A 17,602-nucleotide genomic window follows, 5' to 3' on the forward strand; every position below is an offset into this window, starting at 1 on the left:
CTCTCTCTCCCTTCCTCTGTCTCCCCTTTTACCCTTGCGAGAAAGGCTCACGGGAGGAGGAGGAGGAGGCTGGGAAAATGTGCTAGAGTTCAAACCCCGCCCCGGGACAACCCTCGTAACGTTGCCAGCGTTCCGTACTCGTCTCCTCCTCTCTCTCCTCCACCACTTCCGCAAAGTTATGCCATGCGTAATTATTAATATATATCGCCGCGAACTTTGCTTCACTGCTTCGGGATGTAGGCTTATGCCCTCTTCGCGGAAGGACGAGAAAGGGGAAATACTTTTCTTCACAGCCGTGTAGCGTACAGAGAAAATTTGCAAGACGGCAGAATAGAACAAAAAGAGTCAGAGCTTATGCATCGCTAGGTTGAGACGCTTCCTTGTCGATACTTTATCGGCAACATTCTGCGCGTCTTTGAGAAGCACGCCAATCCATAAAAGTGTCTCTGTTGGGAAGGCCGAGGTAACGATTTATGTGCGCATCAGCAGCAAGCGGTCACATTTCCTTACTTAAACAGTGTCTTGAGCAAGAACAACAAATGATGACAAAGTAAGACAGCAAAGCTAACAGAGCGTTGTGCCGAGAACTGAGGGCAACAATCTTGAATAACGTGAAAGGTCGTGACAAAAAAAAAGACCTCAACAACAAGAAGGAAAACTTCGATGTCCAAGGGGACCAGGGAGGGAGTCCACAGCCCTGGCTCCACGTGCCTGACGCGCTTGCGGCCTTGAGTGAACAGAGTTGGGGCTATCGCTTTCCAAGGGCCCTCACAACGAAGAAGAGGAGACAGGCGGCAGAAGAGGGCCACTTTCTCCCCCTTCATTTCTTTTCCTTTTCGAATGTAAATACGGCACCGCCACGACGTCCTCTCTTGTTCCTCCAGGGCGTCGCGTTGTCCTCTGACCCATTCGAAGAAGGAGGCGTCGTGTCGTCCCGGCCGAGTGGGCGCTTGGAAATTCCGCATACGTTTTCAATATTGTATGCACCGCTGTAGTGCGGCAGCTGCTCAGGTGGCTCGGAGTTCGGAACGAAAAAAAAAGACTCTGTGTCAAGCGGTTTACCGCAAGTGAGTGTCACGTTTTCGTGCATTTTGGGAAAGCGTCTGACAAAAACGTCGCATCGTCGGCCGTTTTTGTTGTTTTGAACGCGAGATACAACGTACTGGAGGTGTGAGCGGGTCGGGTGTGTGCTTGCAGTCCGACGCGGGTCTCTTTTGTGACGAGGACATCGTGGCAGGTATGCCCAGGTAAATCCGCTTGCAAGGCAGATCAAGAAAAAAAAACATGACAGAGAAGGTTTAAGATTCTGCTGCCGCATCAGGTTTCGAGTTTTGAAATCCGCGCTTGACCCTTCTTTGATGGCGAGCATTATTATGCTGATTACCCTTCGAAGCTGATTTGCACATCCAAACGGCGAATGCCTAATCTATCGAGTCTGTGCAGGTAACTGGCATGGTAGTCTCAGAGGAGAAAAAAAGAGAATGGGGAGGTGATGCCCTCAGCCGTAAAGAAGCGAGCAGGCTCAGGCATTTCCGCGTTTAGAGCTGCTCTTGGTACTTTTACAAGGAGTCAGGTGAGTTCTCCGGCGAGGGCTACGGTCTTATTTCCGAGGCGCCTCTTATACGGAGCAAACGGGAAATACTAGCGCGTTACCCTCACCGCTAAGCAAGTACATTATTCCCACAAGCTGTTGTGGGTTATGCAAAGGTCGCGAATGTGGTTACACACAGAGCGAGGGCTATTGAAATATTGTGCCTAATGGAACCCTTAAGCGACGGAGTAGGACGTTGGATACGACAAAGAAGAACCATCTAGAGGGTGAGAGAAATGCTGAAGGCTAGTCTTTAAAATGTTAAGCTTTCAAGTGTAAAAAATTACGTTTCGTTTCTGCATACTTTGGCTAAATGTGACTACTAATACGGGAGACACTGCGCGATGTTTGTGCAGAGGAGGAGTCTTTGGTGTTGATAATAACGTCTTATCCGTCTTCCTCTGATGCAAAGAGTAGAATTGGAAGGAACATCTTGCTCGGAGCGGCCAATCATGATCCAGATTGTCCGGACAACGCTTCCAGCATTAAAAAACTGAAACCAGCAAACATTTTAAGGTGCAGCTCAACTTGTGTGGATGATTCGTACTCTTCCGCGTGTATTTTAGTATACGCTTCGACAGAAACTTTAGAACGATATTTTGCGAACTAAATGCTCACTCCGTCACGCATGACTTGAGCGAACGCATCGGCTAGAGCTAGATGCATTACCTTTCTTTCTATTTTAATTCCGGAATGCCGCGAACAAGTTTTATCTAAACAGTTTGTAGTACGACTTGCGGGAATGTTGCAGTTCAACAAAGTCGAATACAGCATGTTGTTGGGCCAGTTGGTACTGCATTTCAAGAGTAGAAAAAAACTGCGCATCAAAGGCAAGACCACTGCGAAGGGGACAGGACGGGTGCAGTGGTCCCCTCCGCCCGTCCTGTACCTTTCGCAGTGGTCTCGTCTTTGATGCGAAGTTTTTTTCTGCTCAACGAAGACTGTTTGCGACATGTCTGCCCGATAGGGAGTTTACTGTGTGACCTAAATTAATGTGGCCAATTTTTTGACCTATAGCCGATCTTCCTATTGGAAATTCGAAGACCTGCTAAATGAACAAATTCCTCAAAGTTCATTATAAGCGGGGTTCATTGTAATCGGCATAGACCACCGCGAAGAAGTGGCATTTGATTTCACGCACTACGGAACACCACTGCCTACAATTATTCTAGTTAAATACAAACACACAAAAGAAGTCGTACTGATTGCAGACAGAATGGCATTTAACTTTGTTCCTGTGGAAGGGTGTTTGGCCATGTTTAGTACAGCGGCGTATAATTTCTTTTCTAATGTGAGAAACAGCGCGAAAGGACAGGACGTAGAGTAGAAGACAAACACGCGGCGCTGGCGTGTTTCTCTTCTACTCTACGTCGTGTCCTTTCGCGCTGTTTCTCACATTTTTAACACTCACCAACCAGCCAACTTGCTCCCCGTTCTTTTCTAAAATTCTCTTGTCGGATTTTTTTCTTCTAAACTTTCCTGTAAATTTGTTGTAGTGAAGGTTGATGTCACTTCAATTAATTTCTGTCTTGTTACCAGTTGAAACAAGTTGCAGTTTAGATGTCTAGAGATCAACCGATATTCGGTAGCTCCAGCGGGAATTATTTGACAGGTATTCTAGTATATGTTTACCTAAACCTTATACTATAAGGCATGCTTAATATTTCACCCTTTCCTCCTTCAGCCTGCACAGCTTCTAAGAGGCTTCTCATTTTTTCCTTTTCCTTTCTCCTTTATTTTTGTAAGGCAGGAGGAGTTTGGGTTTTTTTGGGCGTATCGAATGGCGAGCCCGATTTGCTCGGAAGCAGCAGAAGTTACACTGCCCACGACGCGCAAGCCTAGCAAGAGGGCCTCGCTGGTGGAGGTGGCGGCTGTCACTGACGGCAAAACAGATGGCGTTCCACAAGGCCCAGTCCTCTGCCCTCTTCCCTTCCTTTCCCACATGCGCCAATGAAGCAGGCAAGCCTCGCAAGCCACACGACCGACTGTCGTTGCGCCATTCTGCGTTGCGCGCGGTTTTGGACGCTGACGAGGCTGGAAAGGGGGAGGGGGGCGGCAAGAGGAGGGGGGGGGCGATTTCGCTTCTAATGAGGGGGCCGGACCACGGGCGAGAACGCATGAAAGATGGCCGCCGCCGCCGCCGCCCGTTCGTCCCGTTCCGTGCTCGCGCGTGGGCGCAAGCTCGTTATTATAGAGCCCTGGAGCGGCAGCACCGTTAACACGAACGACCCCGCATTAACCGTCGAGAGCGGCCAAGCCAAGAGAGAGAGAGAGAGAGAGAGAAAGAGCAGGGTCCTCAGATTTTCACAGAAAAATAGAAGTAAGGCCCAGCAGATGACACCATGGACGTAAAAGTGTCCGGACAATGTCTTAACACACTGAATGCAAAAAATGTGGTACTCAGGAATGCTCCCTGCGCGCCTATGTCGTCAACTTAAACGGCAACTGCCCGTGGCTTCTCTACTGTTTTCCGTTTTCAACTGGTTGAAAACGTTGTCGCCGTAAAGCCTTCGCTATGGAGTACCAACTAGCTCGAACCCTCACGTTGTTAAGTTCGCTGAAGCATTTGAGAAAACGGGCAGTGCCACATCCTTCCCATTTGCTGTGCTAGTGGTCGTCAGTGTCTAGGCCGCCACAATGCGATTCGCTTAGCGCTGCTGTGTGACGCAAGGTGAGCAAATGAGCCACGTGAAATTCCTTCCAAATATTTTCTGCAGACACAGCTAAGACAACAGGTGCGGTTACCACTGCCTGGACATTATAAAGCGACAAACCTCGTTCCACAACATCAGATGACTCCAGTTCTAATGACTTTGACATACACGGTACATCGCAATACATTATGTGGATAAGCCTTGATATGCTGCTCCGTGGGTGTTCTCAGTTAAGAGGAGGAGTAGAAGGTGCGATGTAGACTCCACTGTGCTTTGCAGCGTTACGGCCGATGCAGAAATACGGGAGGGGTGTAAATAGTCTCTTTAAACAGTATGCACGCCTTGCAGTTTCGGTCTTTCTAGATAAATACAAAACAAACCTGTGTAATTGTTGGACGTCAGCCATTACAGGGCGGGAGAAGCTGAAGGTGTAGCAATCGATCCTCACCTCCTTCACGAGTACAGAGGGGAGACGGTACGTTGTAGTGCATCTCTTGTGATGTCCACAGAGCTCTCACGTAATGCCTATTCACTTATTCCATCCTTCCTGGATACTGAAGCACAACTTTTTCTTCGCGCCCTCGTCTCGTAGCGTTGAGCTCAAGTGGGTTATCCCTCTTGACGCAGAGCTATCAGGTTCGAGGATTTTTCATTTCCGGTCACCGGTGTTTCAAGCCATGTAATCCACTTTAATTCTAAACTCTCTCTCCTGAAGTCTCCACCTATCCTTAAAATTCTTCCTCTGCGCTTTTTTTGACGTTCTATAGGGCAACGTCATTAGTGTACAATATGCAAAAAGACACTTCTTTTAAGAACCGTTCAGTTGTGGACCATCGCTGCGTTAAAAGGGCTTGATGCGGCCGCACTGTCATTAAAAGACTTCTGACTCGCCCTTTGCGTGATACAGAGAATGGGGTGGGTGTGGGGGAGAGCTATCATTCCTTAAAAATATCTTACACTTGCACTGCAAGGCCCACTCCTCATATTATCCACCTTCTTGCAGTTTACCGAGAAAATTCATCCCTTCCCAGTACCACTTCTCCCGAAGGGTCGGTTTGGATCCACATTCAGGTTTCTTCGAGGTGACTGAAAACCTTTGGTACGTCATTTTTGTGCAATTCATGAGTCTGTCGAATATATTTTTCGGGTTGAATATTCTCCCGAAGTCTTCCCTAAACTCCCCTTCCACGGAGTTGTCACTGGCTTTCTACATATTAATGCATATAATGTAGAGTTATTGTGTTTCTGGAACTTCATCATTATTTGCCGTGGGCTCAGGGCTCACTTTTAGTAGTCCTTTCCGGTATAAATGGGAACAGTTGTTACCCGATGCTCATTTGTGCTCGCCGTCTTCTGTCTATACCCCGTTCAAATGCGATTACTTTCGTGTTAACAATCTTGAGGCCCTCCGCACTCCACAGCCTACCATACCAAACGTTCGTGTAAGTCCATTCACCAGAGCTCCAGTGCTCTGTTTCCAGCAGGTTTAATGATACTGGTCTTGCAGGCCATTCTGGCAACCAGAGCACCCACGAGCTGGCGAGTGCGGCATATTTATTCTATCGCCGTCAGCCCGGAAGGACCCCGGCCAGGGGAATCAGCATAGACCCTGACGAGGAGCGCCGTCGTCTCCGCCGTTGTCACTGCACCAAAATTCAGTGCTTAGGGACCGAGAATTCGCATACTCTGTCTCCAGGCCTATCGCTTGGAGCACAGGTGTTCCTGAAGCACGCTTCGGCTTCGCCATAACCATCGACGTCGTGGTGAGGTGGTTGCCCTACCGTTCCCAGCGAGAAAACGACCCTTAGCGTGTGGTATTAGAGAGTTATATAGATAGTAGAGCGGAGAACCGGTCCCGGTACGGTACTCGGTAGGCGACCGGGTGCGCAGAGGCGGAAAAACTGGTTGTGCGGATGCGGGGGGGTACCGGGTACAGTACCGGGACCGGTTCTCCGCTTTACTATAACTCTCTGTTGCCACAGGGTTATCGTAACGAGATCCATGGCTCTCTTTCCGAGGTTCAAGATTCTGCAGATGTTCAAGAATCGGATTTTGCGCACGGTTTTCCGTTTTGCAGCCTACCATCCGAGATATCCCGCATCTTGTTCGGTCTTACCCACGCCTTGCCGAACTATGCTTTCAACAGTGCCCGGCGTGGGTTCACTCTCACGACGAGTGGATTCGCACTCAGTGAAGAAGACTTTGACAACGCCCTGGATTTTCGTCTGTGAGGGCGCCATGGCGGTGCATTATCCTCCCTCCTACCTTACCCCTTGCCACTTCCTGCAATCACGTCTTAATAAAGATTGTTCCTTCCCTTCTTCCCTTCTTCCCTTCTTGCCCTTCCAGGTTGTTATGCATTGTCTGGTGTGTTTCGGGGTGTGCACCTGTCATTTTTATTCATTCTTTTTTTAAGCCTACCCCTTCGGTCACAACCAAAATGTTGAGTTTAACGACCTTACTTTAGGAAGCCTGAGATCGCCTATTTAGCCGCGCTCTCTATTAAGCAGTCTGACGTGTCATACTTCATCATGCCTGCAGCGCAAAGCGAACAACTATAAGGGTAGGCACAAGAACGCAAAGCTGTGTTACCGTCGTCTTTTCACCTACCCTTACAGTCATTAACCGTATTTCGCTACAAAGACGAACTAATATCGACCTGCTCGTCTTGCCGTGCCATAGCTGTCGCAGCCCAAGGGTCACTGTGGCATTGTGGGTAGCGTAAAACAGGAGACGCTTTATCATGACAACGGACTCTAAGAGAGCAACTAATAATTAAATTGACATGGTTACTAAATTTAGTTCTTGACGCCAAGATTCTTCTTGTATTCATGCCAGGAGCTTGGGATGTGCTTACTTGGTTGGATTACCAAACGCTCGGAAACATTTAGTACGAGTTATGCAGTCTTTTAGCGTTACATTATCACTTCGCCAAAGATGACAATAAGCTAAGCGGTATCACATTCCGGGGGTACTTTAAAAAAAGATTGTAGGCAGAACTACACTCGTGGTCGGGGAACCGATGGAAAAACTTACTTTTGACAACAAAGTGTAGTCGGGGCTGTCAAGTGATGCAGGTACTCCTCGACCAGAATCTGCAACCAAGAAAAACAAAGAAAAAAAAGGCTTTGAGCACCATTTCCTGAAGAAAATATATCTGTATTCGCCAACAATGTGTGCGTTGGAGTCGAATCCGGTAGCATCGATATGGTATACTATGCACCGCGAGCTTGCGTGGAGTTCCTCACGGTGTATTTATATTTTCGTAATTTTCAATTTTCTGTCGGTTTTTACGAGACGTATTTTAAGCAGCATGTTGCAGCAATAAACTCAATTTGTAAGTTTGTGCAATAACGTCGTGTATGTTTCTCCTCGCCCTGACCGCTATTATATTGCTCATCTGTTTGACCACGAATCCGAACAACTCCGTCATGCATACTATTAAATACTACGAGAATCGCTTCGGCGATTGTGGAAAGTTGGCTGTTTGTCTCCGTCTACACTTTTACCCCAATGTGGCAAAAAAAAAAATTATGGCATGGCGTAATAATTTCCGCTTCCCATTCGACAGCGTATAGCACCTTCCTTTTCGATTCCGTACCATACACAAACTTTTCGTTTACAAATCAGTACAAAATAATTTTGTTTGTTTTTGATATCGTACGGCGTACAATGATCCGGCGAGATATTCCCGAATCCATGACCACGGGATCTACTCTTCATTTCTCTATCGGTCTGGCCCTCTAGTGCAGGCGCGATGTCTCATGCCTATGTGCATGGATTTTTTTATTAGCATTCAGTATCAAAATGATAAGTATTTTTCTCGACATGAAACGGATCCCTGTTTTTATTTTCTGTTCCCCTTCGCAGTGGTACCGTTTTGCCCTAGACTTGCCTCGTACAATATTGGTTATATTTTCAGTTTCGCGCACCCAGTACGCTCAAAATCACGCAAATTTTCTATCAGTCGAAACAATGGTTGTTTACACACCCCTCATCGTGGCACTCGTGTTGTTAGCTTCAGTCACTGACACTTTCAACAAGCAGAAATTTTACAACTCTTTCCGGTCCATTAGGGTATGATATTTCGCTTTTATTCTTCAGGGCAAAAAAAAAAAAAAAAAAAGAGCAGCTATTGGAGCTCATGCCGCCGTTTTGCACCACATGAAGAACAACAATAATTTCTTACGAAGCACTTCTTCACCCGTTTCTCGTCACATCCCGTAATACAATGGTAAAAGTATACGGTCAGTAAATTTTTTTTTACACTGCCACTGTTACATTTTTCCTCTGTTCTTTAGAGAGAATGACAAAACAGGAAGGAAGCTCACACTAACGCGTAAGACTCGAAGGTCGAAGCTGTACGCAACCTTCACGACCATCACGACGGTTTAAGTCTACGATTGCCGCCGATTTGCTTCTCCTTCGTTGCCGAGACGACCTTTACTCCATCTTTATTGCTATAACGGCGAAGAAGAAGCAAAGCGAAGGATCAGAACGGACGAACGGAACGCGCACACTTAAACTAGGCGCCCGCAGGCGCAACGTGTACCTTATCACGTGTTATGTGTCGATCAGGCAGCGTGATTCCTTTCCTCACAGTCACAGCCTAGTGGGTAAGCGGTTTGACTCCCGGCTACTAACTCACGGCCGTAGCCGGGTGGGCAAGACGATTCATCCTCGCTCAGTTGATCTACCAGAAGAAGGTTCGAATCCTGACGGTTCCGACGATTTCATGTTTTAAAACGCTGGAATCAACGAATTGCTATCAGCTTCGCTGTTAATATCGTCATCACTTTCGTGCGAAGACGGTGACCCGGCCACCACGACCCCATAAATGACTGATTGAAAGGTTTAAGGCGCCGACGCAACGTAGGCGATGAGGCGCGCCGTAGTGGAGGGCTCTCGATTAATTTTGACCACCTGGGGGATCTTTAACGTGCGCCGAAATCTCGTACACGCGGGCGTTTATGCTTTTCGCGCCCATCAGAAAAGCGACCGCCGCGGCCGTGAATCGAACCCGCGTCCTCGTGCTCAACAGCGCAAGACCGCATAAATAGGGGGCGCAATCACCCAAACTCAATCAGAGCTCCATCGTCTGGCGTATAAGATGTGTGCTTCGCACATCCGCAGACATCGAACGGGTCAGCGGTAGCGGGTGAATTCGGCAACAAAACAACATCTGCCTAAGACGAGAACAATAAGTGCCAGAGCCGTGACAGGGGTGTTGCATTGAACATTCAACGCCCTGCGAACGTGTGCGAACCCAAAAGAACGCACACAACTCCAAAGCCAACCATCGCTAAAGCAGTACAACTGCGCCGCACTACACACAGACCGCGGAGCAATCAGAAACCCAGTGCGGGAGTGACCATGCGCAGCCCGTCGCCCTCGCAGCCGTGGATTATAACGTAGGTTCAAGTCAGGCGCGCTTGTAATAACGTCCACCTCCGCGAGCCTCGCCCCGGCGCGGTCCATAGGTGCATACATCTCTCGCCGCGTGTCCCTCTATCTCGGCGCTCCCAGCGTCGCGCACGCGAGTCCCAGCCCCGCGGGCAAATGTATTCACCGCAGATGTCCGCATATGAATGCGCGGCACGGCGTCGGAAACAAATCGCGCGCACGAGTGGCCAGCGATCCTCGCCTGCAGAGCACCGGCTCTCGAAGGAAGGCGTCACCGGTCTCGGAGCGTCGCTGTGCGTATGGGTGTCACTATACGCGGAGCAGGCCTTAATTATTTTAACGACGCCCCCGGCATGATTAGAATACCATTACCGGGATCGCCTTTCGATGGAGACGAGGGCGGGTGACCAAAATCGCCTGCGCACGTGTGTCCTTCTTTTTTTTTTTTCCAGGGCGTTGTTTCTTTTGCGAGTATATACACTCATGGTTGCTCGTGTGGAGGGCCATTTTGTACCGGCCTAAGCGCCAAGGCGCACGACAAAGAAGTAAAAATTAACGGGGAGTTGCTGTTATCTGCTTCCCAATTAAGGAGGCAAGAAGAAAGAAACCGCAATTTGTATCCGATGAACCTCCCGCGCCAAAACATAAAGCGGGCGGTAGTTAGTGTTTCTTGATACTTTGTAATCCCGGTGAAGTCTTTTTAAAAGCAAATCGCGTACCGTGCAAATGAGCCACACATCTGCCGCTGCGCGTGTGTTTTTTTTTTAATCTTTAAATTCTCGTCGAAAATTTTGTTCGCCGCGTTGCTTACAAATTATAGTAACCTAGGTTACCTCGATCATTCGGGGGAAATGTTGCGTTGAGTGAAATTCCCGAAGCCCAGCATACGAACGAGGAGACGTAAAACATGCAACTTGCCAAAATAGCACTGCCTATTTTAGGCTTCAGTCATAGAAGCAATGTCCGGACAACGTTATATAAATGTGCATTCCGGATAACGAGTATGTATTACACATTGCACCTTATGGCGTCGAAATCACCACAGGCTTTGTTTAGAGTGTGTGTATTCACTCAAATCACAATGAGAGGTAGAGAAAACTTTGATGAAGACAGAAGAGATTAGCATCGTTAGCATCGAGAGGTTAGAGAACTTACCCTCTTCTAGTTGGTACAGATTCATCTTCACAGCACAAGAATAACGGTGCAAAGGGGGAGGAAAAGGGGAGCGCTTGTCCAATGTTTTCATCCCCTTTGTCCTGTTATTTCTACGCTGTGAAGATTAATCTGTTACCCTCCCCCCTCTCCCTATCTGTATAGATTGTGCGCATATTTTTAATCTTCACTGGGGATCTACATCTTTCCAGAAGTGTGAGAAATGGGATGTGATAGCTCGCAGTGTCATTCAGGCAACAGAACCGAAACAGCGTCACGACCCTGAGTCAGCACTCCAACACATCCAACTCGGCGGCCAACAGCAAGCGGTGCAGTGTCAACAGATACAACGAGACAGCGGGGTAAGCGCTGCGGTCATAAAAAGCTCGAAGCCCGTTCGATCGGGCCGGACGATGACACTTTTCGCGGTCCATCTTCACCCAAAGGACTCTGCCGAGGCGAGGAGGTGCTCTCCACAGCTGGATGGCCACAATGACCGCAGTCAGGACAGCCAAGCAAACAGAAGCGAAACGTGCAGCCACTCTGAAGGGACGACGTAGGGGAAGAGCAAAACTGCCCCGGCACAGTCATTGACGACTGTTTCCCCCTTCGGTGCCGGCTCCTCTGTGCGATCGCCGTGACTCCTGCTTCGGGACCGTGTAGCTGGCTCTATGAACTGCCTTCCACGGAGGGGACGTCCGCCGATGTCCAGATGTACAATGAACAAGACACTTGTTTAGGACAGCAATTTCTACTTCAACTGATTTTATCTAAAATGTGCTGACACATACTCTTCAAACAAATGTTTAGGAGTAAAGTAGGCGGCCTAAGCTCCACAAAGGCGCAGTAGTTCTTTCTAAATTATTTCAGGCCAAGAGCACAGAGGGCCGGAATTACAAGCACGAGAAACGGTGTTATAGTTAAACCTGGATGTAACGAACCTCTATGTAATGAATTCCTGCATTTAACGAAGTTTTTCAATTCCCATGACCAGCCCCGCTGAAACACATGCGTTTGCGACTTCTATGTAATGAATCCACTACGTTGATGAGCCATTGTTTTTTGCACTTTTTCTGAAAAATTGGCTGAAAAAATGCACTAATTTAGCGAACTTGAGGGAGTATACATGATTGATGTCTAGCATTCTGGTTTCGCTTCTGCTTCATTCACGCCGACCAGCTGCTACTGGTCGGCAGAGCAGAGGCCGCGTCCATGGCACTCGGATTCCCCTGAGCTGGAGTCCGGGCCTCCTTTCCCCAACCTCCTCCCCTTCTAAAGGCCAATAAATTGCGTTCCACCACCACCTCATTCACGCAAGCGTTAACCTCGAAGTCTGTATGTAATGAAAACTTGCATGTAACGAAAAATTGCGATTTTTTGTCAACTTCTTTATATCGAGATTTAACTGTATAGACAAACGTCTCGCCCACTGCACGATTTCGATGTTAACTCTGACACCATCACTGAAGTTGGCTCGTAGCAAGCCCGGAAAGCAGACATGTGGCCGTAAGCATTCTGAAAGCAAAGTTCATTTTACTTGTCCTGTCGGCTTCTTATACTGGCGTCTGGTTGAAGTCGTTGTTGTGCTCGTAAACGTAAGCTTTAGGCGTGTAGGCAATCTTTTCCCCGCTCTACAAGCTTCCGGAAGCTGTAACGTGGTTTTATCAATGAAAAGCGAGAATTTCCTTAATGCGAGGAGGGAGCCTTGAGGAGAAGCTAGCCCCTTTTGCGAAGGGTTCATGAATGACAGGAAAGCAAAGCTGATTGCCTGTTCCTCATTTTGGTTAGAAGCTTTCTTCCTACTAATACAAAGCCACGTGTGAAAATTCCATGTTCCATGCCCTTTGGTAAGCGCTACAGCCCACGCCTGACCCGAGAAAGACACATTCGCACCAAAGCTCATAGTTGTGTGACAAAAAGGTAATATGAAAATACGGCGAGACCTTCTTCTCGCTTCGCTAAACAAATTCGCCGATAAAAGCTTCCATAGACATTTGAAACACAAATTGGGCTTCTACGATGCCAGTCGTTGACAAATCTTCGCACGTTATAACTGCGAGCGCGGGTCGTAAGCCACAAACCTCGGCCGAACGCAGCGTCCGGCCTTCCATTCCATACGTGCTCACCCCCGTATACCTCCAGATCGGGACGATCATCGTTTAGGGCTGTTTAACGTGGGCAGGGGGCCGCAGAAGCCGCGGACAGACCAAGAGGTGGTCAAACAATGGTCGTCTCTCTTCCCATCGCTCATCCGGGACCCGATACAGGCCGAGAGAGCTCTCTTTGTGGCTTCCGTGACACTCACACGCACGCACACACATCCGCACGATGGTGCACGTGCCGAGAAAGGGGAAAAAGAGGAAAAGGTAGGAAAAAAGGGACCAAAGTGGCGGCAGCAGGAGAGGGGTCATCACTGCCGGGAGGATAGCTCTGTGGCGGCTGCCACAGCTCGCCTGGCGGCGTTTGTTTGCGCTGCCCGCAGCGTTGGTCTTTTTCGGGGAAGAGGAGACAGCTCGCGATCTGGCCCTTCGAGGAGGGGACGTAGTAAACAGATGGAGGCAGTCCGGATGTGGATGGCTTCCGTGGAGAGGAAATTAAACACCCGAGAGCGTCCATTTCCTTGCCCGCCATGGGATACGATCGTGGCGGTCAGCGGCCGGCCGCTCGCACGCGGATGGGTTGACCCTGATTGCCTCTGTAGTCGCCCGATGGGGCGTTATTGCCTGCTCCCGGAAAGCGCAGGGCTATCAATAGGCGCTTTCGACTCGCTTTCGGCGCTGTTTGCGCGCTCCGAGGATGAAAGAAACCCGCGGTTCCCGCGCTATATGTGGGGAGGAATCAATGAAGCAGCCGCCGGCATATCAGACCGCACGTGTGTGCCCGGGTATACATTCGGCACGGAAGGCGAAGGGCCCCGTTAGAGTATACAACTATTTACAGGCTAATTCATCCGCTAGGTTTGGCGAGAAATAGAAGCAGCGACTTGTCGTACGCAGAGAACAATTCACTGCGATTTTGGGGTGCCAAGACGTCTGTTGGTCGCGCATGGCGTGTGAATCATGGCTCTGGTAAAATTAATCGATTCTAACCAGGGAAAAGAAATGAATTCGTTTAAACTAGACAGATTAAAAAATAGTTGAGTCACTCGATTAGTCCCAAACTATAACGCATAATGGCAAGAGCGTAAAATACCTTCTTCTTGCAAAAGATTTGTTCTTTACCATGTAACTTGTCCACCACGCAGTCGGCTTCACTCCGATGTTTACGAAAGAATGAATAATCCATAACATGCTATAAAGGAGCGATAATCCTTGTTACGAACCCTGCTCGACTGATTTTGCGGTTTAACTCGCCGAAGCAACACCTAGGCTATGAGGCGCGGTGTACATAGGGGAGAGCTCCGGATTAATTTTCACCACCTGGGGATCTGAAACGTGCGCCGAAATCTCGACGCACGGCCGTTTTCGCTTTTAGCTTCCATCAAAAAAGTAGCCGCCGCGGCCGGGATTGAAGCCGCGTCCTTGGGCTCAGCAGCAACAACGCCATAGCCACTGAGCCACCTCGGCTGGTCTTGTTACGAACACAACGATACGGAGCACGCTAAACTGCGTTTCGTAGACAAACTTGACACGTAAAAAAGCTGTGTTTCGTTGCTGCAGTGGAGAATTTGACAGTTTCTTCAGCTCAGAAATATTCACACTAGAAAATTACAACAAAGTCCCCTTTTGCTGACGTCGGCGACGAGTATTCAGGGTTGCACTCTCAGTGCTTTCAAGCTGCATTTGAATGGGGTGGAAAAAGACAGGTGCCCGACTATTCTTCTCCTATATGATGACGTTTATGCTAAAACTAAATGTTTTTATAGACATTGTTTGAAAGGCTAGTTCTGGAGATCAGTCTTGACTACAATTGACCTAGAAAAAAAATACCGTGTAAAGTGATGCTAGACGCATTCATGCCCGATACAGTGGAAAACGTTCATCTACGTTTTTTTCAGTCACTTGATGTATCTAGAAATTTCATTCCATGGCATTGCAAACCATGAAGTTTTCGGATGGCGTGAAGTAGTGGTGTCAAAAGCTTGGTACTACTTAGGTTAAGAAAGCCAGAATACGAGAATGTGAAATCTGCATAGCGTAGAATTGCTTGGGATCGGACGAGTTGGTTCATATCGAGTGAAAACTTCAGCATGAACGAAACAACAGGTCGTTAAAAGGAGCAAAAGTGAAATTTGGACCAGTTAGTTTGGAATCATGATTTAACAGCGGAGGGAACGAGACGAGGAGCAGGAAGACACGAACGAGCGCTCGCCCGGTGTGTTTCTGCTACTCGTCTCGTTACCTGCGCTGTGAAATCATAATTTGTTAAAAGAAAACACGGACACAAGGCTGTGTCGGTGTTTCCTTCTAACGCCCTCTTTTTTCGTTCACGCTGGAGTCTGCAGTCGATTTGTGATAGCGTCGGGACAAAAGTCTGAACATCTTAGGCCAATATAGCGCGAAAGCTAAGAAAAAGGCTGTGCCGTCCAGTAAGATCAGTTCATCTGTTTTAGGGGAATGTCTAGTGTTACAAGAGTTTCAAACTTGACGTAGGCGAACGAGACAGCGGTTAGTATAGCCTTGATTCAAGTGCTCGTTGTCCTCTTATTTCGCTTCTCTTCGGTGCATAGCATGTCAATGCCTATGTACGCTGGCTATGATTTCCTCTTACCGATGTTGAATCATACACAGCTTTTCTATGCGTACTAGTTTTACGACACCTTCTACAAAAAGGAGGAGAAAAACGAACGGAAAGGCCGAGAGGCTATCCAGGCTTAGAGCCCGGATTGATACTCAACACTGCGGAACGGTGTTCAGGGGATGAAAGAAAGGGCAGACGAAAAAGAGGGAATAGAAGCGGGGCCGCGCACACACTTTAGTCCCTATATAGTCAAATAAAGCACCCTTCATTTAATCAATGTTAAGGCTACAATTGGTAGTTGCAAATGGCCTGATAATTATATCGCATATATAAAAGCCATTTCATTTAACGACATTTACATATTGCCGGGCCATCATTGTTTAACGACCGCTAAGTACTACCCTATATTTTATAAATTTTCTCGACCATCGGCTGAAACTTTCTTCCTCGAAATACACGTGCGCGGGTATGTACACGAGCGTTGAACAAATGTCGTCGACTGTGCGCACTGCGTTTTCCGCCACCGGGTCTCTGCAGAGCGGAGGGATATTACACCGTTGCGGCTGCGGGCCGTTGGGGAGTGCTCATTCGGTGCCGAGCAGAGACGGTGCAAGCAACGAAAGCGCGCACCGAGTAAAAGGCGGCGGCACAGCGCGAAGAGCGACACACGTGTGGCAGGGCCAGGCAAAGGAGGAGGCCCGGGCTGCCTGCTGCCGTTGCCGCAGACAAAGGAGATTCTGATGGCCCGTTGTGCGTAGCGGTGTGGTGTGACAGCTGATGTCGCCCGCGACGTGCGACAGCTTTGGCCGCGCCTCCCGCGCAGCTCACCGCGGGCCCAGCCGCAGCAGCAGAGATCGATACCGAGAGCGGGCGCGGGGCCTGCGCGATATGCTGCTGCGGCGCTGCATGTGTGGTCGCGCAGCCGTCGTCTTATTGTCTTCTTCCTTCGACCGGCATTTTTTGTTGATGTTTTATGGGAGTAAAAACGGGATTTCATTTGAGCACCACGATCTGCCGAGAAGAACGCTGCTCTGTATCAAGCCTCGAGTTGTATTCTCGTGTTTTTTTGGCACGTTTTAGCGCATCCGGTACAATTATATAGTGTTTAGGGCTCATTTCGTGAACTTCTTGTCAATTTCAGGCCTATGCGTAAATTGCGCTATTGCGACTGTACACTTGGGTCTTGCAGGAATTTCACGTTTTAGGTCATATCTGTAGATCTGGCTACGGGTATGCGCGCGATTCGTGACGTTTGCCCGTACAGCTCGCGTGGGCCAGAAAAGCCTGCGCGAGCCGTACTCTGCGCGATCCGTACTCTGCGCGAGCTTGCCTAAAACTCAGCGCGAGCTCACCCTAACGCGCAGGGTTGCGCGAATATGACTTCGATCTATTGCACGAGCCATATACGCCGCTACCACCCATATAGTTCGTCCGGAAACGCCCATCATCATCGTCACCGATTCGCAAGCCGCCTGCAGACAATTGATCAGAAATGATCTGCACCACCGCACAGCCCGCCTCATCAAAGACGCGCTCGACTACAAACCGTACAAGTTCCACATTATTTGGACTCCTGGGCACGAGGGTTTGGCAGGAAATGAGCGGGCACATACGCTCGCCCGAGCAACTATTTACCGGGCACCTGACACAGCTCCTGCTGACGTACAGAGCGGAGGAAGCCATGGCCACGGCTTCCCAAGACGGCGCCCTGGACTAAGGGTGCTCAGGAAAATAAAGTTTACTTCCTTCCTTCCTTTTGCATAACGTTCCCAAGCTAGCTGCCTTTTGTTTTGTCTTTATTTCGAAAGCTTTTTTATGCTTTTTCTGCAGGGTGATCCCTACTCATAGCTTTGGTATTTTCCAAGTTACGTGTGCTTCTCATTTCTTTTTCTCGCCGTTCTCGTTTTCCCGGTTCTCTTTCGAACTGCTTGAAACTGCCTTCCCTTCAAAAAAAAAAAAAAAATCCAACTACCCCTCTGTCGAAAAGACAACGACGGGGGAACCCGAAGCTTAAGAAAATAAAGTCCAACACAAAACGAACCAACCAAAAAGTTATTAGCCGAGAGTATAATAATAACGTAAGACTGCGCTCTTTATGCGAACACCTGTTTCCTATCGGGAC

General features: G+C 48.6%; 1 protein-coding gene across 1 annotated transcript in view; it reads right to left on the bottom strand.

The window, feature by feature from the left end:
- Positions 1-17,602, bottom strand: part of LOC144153157 (uncharacterized) — a 183,413-nt gene that overhangs the window by 43,983 nt on the left and 121,828 nt on the right. Inside the window, exon 5 of the mRNA XM_077684807.1 lies at positions 7,282-7,340. Coding sequence (XP_077540933.1) covers positions 7,282-7,340 — 59 coding nt within the window. The remainder of the gene's footprint in view (positions 1-7,281; positions 7,341-17,602) is intronic.

This window comes from Haemaphysalis longicornis, unplaced genomic scaffold (assembly GCF_048455015.1).
Source record: "Haemaphysalis longicornis isolate Haplotype H1 unplaced genomic scaffold, Haemaphysalis longicornis Haplotype H1 scaffold_9, whole genome shotgun sequence".
NCBI classification, from domain to species: domain Eukaryota; kingdom Metazoa; phylum Arthropoda; class Arachnida; order Ixodida; family Ixodidae; genus Haemaphysalis; species Haemaphysalis longicornis.